Raw genomic sequence first — 2,445 nt, 5'->3', positions numbered from 1 at the left:
CCCCCATGAAGGTCCACCTCAAATGCCACCTTCCATAGGAGCCTTTCTGGGTCCCCTAATGAACCCAGAGGTATCTCCTCTGACCCCAAGGCCCTGAGCCACCCTACGGTACGTAAGTCCTCCTCTCATGACAGACGTCCATGTCCTTGTCACCACCCCCTCTGGCCTGTAAGCCTCTCAAGACCAGGGCAGTCTGGAGCCTACGAATGGTGCTCCGTGATGCTGGCTGGTTGGCTGGTTTTGATAAAGAGAGTGCACGGCCCCGACCTGCGGGCGAGGGGGACCCAGGCCTGTGGAGAATGACAGGGCAGGACGGGTTCTCAAGCCCATGTGGCGGGACCCCCTCCTGCTACAAAGAGAGCAGGTGTCCACGAGGGCGGACGAGGGGTGGAGTGGGATCCACCCCTTTCTCATGCAGGAGGGGCTCACAACTGCCAACTCGCTCCCGTCTTCCAGTCTAGCTCTTCCCACAGACACCCACTCCCCCGCGTTTTCGGGTGTTGACCCTACGCCCGGCAAAGGGTTAGAGATGCCTGAATGTCTCTCCCGGGGTGGCCCGATTTCTGCAGATCCGGACTCCGATGCTTGGGACCGGAGGGGACACTGCCGCTGGGAGGGGTCTGGGTCGCCAATAGAAGTGCTCCTTCCCCACGAGGCTGCGGCTGCCCCGTCCTCTCCCCACAGCACTCGCCACACAAAAACACTTATGGAAGGTTTAATGCCACAGAGAAGTCCGACACCCGCAGAGCGCTGCAGCGCCTCCCCGCGAGCCTGGAGGCCTGCGCAAGCCCGGGGAGCGAGCCCTTTGCTGACATCCTCTCTTCTGTCCTGAATGCCCGAGATTCCCTTAGGCCCCGGAAAGGACAAGAGGAAGTGGGAAAGGGTGGGAGGAGGGTGGGACTCTTCAGGGCATTCTTCCTGCTTCGGGATCGTGACTCACGCAGCAGACCCAGCAGGCCCCGGTCGGTCCTCGGGTTGTGCCGGGTTGTGCAAGGAGTGGAGGGAGGCTCCTGGGACGAGGTGGGCAGGAGGAGTCATCGGCAGCAGCTAGAAGGGAGGCCTGCTGTCCCCCTCCCACTCCTTCTCACCAGCCTCCACCCACTTCCTGGTACACCGCCTCAGTGCTGGCATTCAATGGGGTCCAGACGCTCTGCCCACCATCACTTCGGGCCTTTCTTAAGTATGACGTTGTCATACTCGGTTTCCCGGGGCAGGCCGGAGGCAGGGAAGACCTGCCCCACTGGGTAGCTGTGCTGGGGGTCGCTGGGGTCTCCGTCGGCTGTGGCCTGCCTCCTCCAGGCCTCACCCCGGGGTTCCTGTGGGCTGTCGTACAGGGACAGGACCGCCACACCCTCGGGCTCATCATATATGTGGTCGGATCGTGAAGGCGGGTGCTCCTCGATGCTGTCATACAGAGGGTCAGCCCGGGGCTGGGGAGGGACCACCAGGATGCCCCTCAAGCTCTTCCCCAGGTTACGGGCCACTGCATCGAAGGGCACTGCATATTCCCCCTCCGGGCCTCGTGGCCGGGAGGTGGGTGCAGGGGCGCTGGGTGACGGTGGTGGCAGTGAGTCGTGGGGCCGGGGGGCGGGGGAAGCGGAGGGTTTAAAGTGACAGCCGCTACTCGAGCTCCTCGGTTTTGTTCAAAAGGTGTCACAGCGCCAACACTGTGGACCTACCTTGCTCTCCCCTTTCTCGCCGTGGGGTCTCGCCTCGGGATCGTCGCTGTCCTCGGGTCCCGCACTCTCGCCGGGCAGTTCATCCTGAGCCAGCGGCTGCGGCTGGGGCTGGGGCTGGGGCTGGGGCTGGCTGGGTTTGGGGCCCCGGCGGGGGCACACTCTTCTGGGCGGAGATGGCCTCTTCCAGGGCCAAAAAGATCTCATTGCCCTGCCGGGTTTCGAACTCAAAGTTGCCCTCTCCAGAGATGCACCGCCGCCCTGCCTCGAAGGAAAAGGTTACCTGGGTGGCGGGGGGAGGGGAGACGATCGGCTAGGTCAGGGCTGCTTCCCCTGGACCGAGCTCCGAGACGCAAACCCATCAAGTCCAGCCTACCCCGCGGGGACCGGCTGAGCCTTCTCCCAGCTGTGTCTGCTCCCATCCTCCATGTTTCTCCTTCAGACAAAGCCCTCTCTCTCCTCTCCCTTCATCCTCCCTCCTCCATCCAAGTGTGGAGCTGGGCACATACTTCACCTCAGTAACGCCTGCCCCTCGGACTGCTCCCTCTCCCTGTCCTGTCCTGCTCCGCCGCCCTCCACCTTCTCTCTCCCCTTCTCACATCTATGCCTCTTCTTCGCTTTCACTCCGCCTCCTCTGGTTCCCTTCCCGTCTCCTCCTTCGGGCCTTTCTCCCCTTTCCCTCCTCCTCCCTCGAGTCCTCACAGGGCCCCTTGCGTCTCCCTGACCATCTCCCCCACCCTCACCCTTCCCCTCCACACCTGCTGCAGCC

The 2,445-nt window shown here is 63.4% G+C and overlaps 1 protein-coding gene across 1 annotated transcript in view; it reads right to left on the bottom strand.

The window, feature by feature from the left end:
- Positions 1-2,445, bottom strand: part of DOK2 (docking protein 2, 56kDa) — a 12,714-nt gene that overhangs the window by 7,081 nt on the left and 3,188 nt on the right. The window contains exon 5 of the mRNA XM_014538319.1: positions 1,763-1,969. Within this exon, the coding sequence (XP_014393805.1) occupies positions 1,763-1,969 (207 nt within the window). The remainder of the gene's footprint in view (positions 1-1,762; positions 1,970-2,445) is intronic.

This window comes from Myotis brandtii, unplaced genomic scaffold (assembly GCF_000412655.1).
Source record: "Myotis brandtii unplaced genomic scaffold, ASM41265v1 scaffold19, whole genome shotgun sequence".
Lineage (NCBI taxonomy): Eukaryota > Metazoa > Chordata > Mammalia > Chiroptera > Vespertilionidae > Myotis > Myotis brandtii.
Note: the sequence above shows the minus strand (reverse complement) of the source record. Positions and strands in the feature narration are given on the sequence as shown.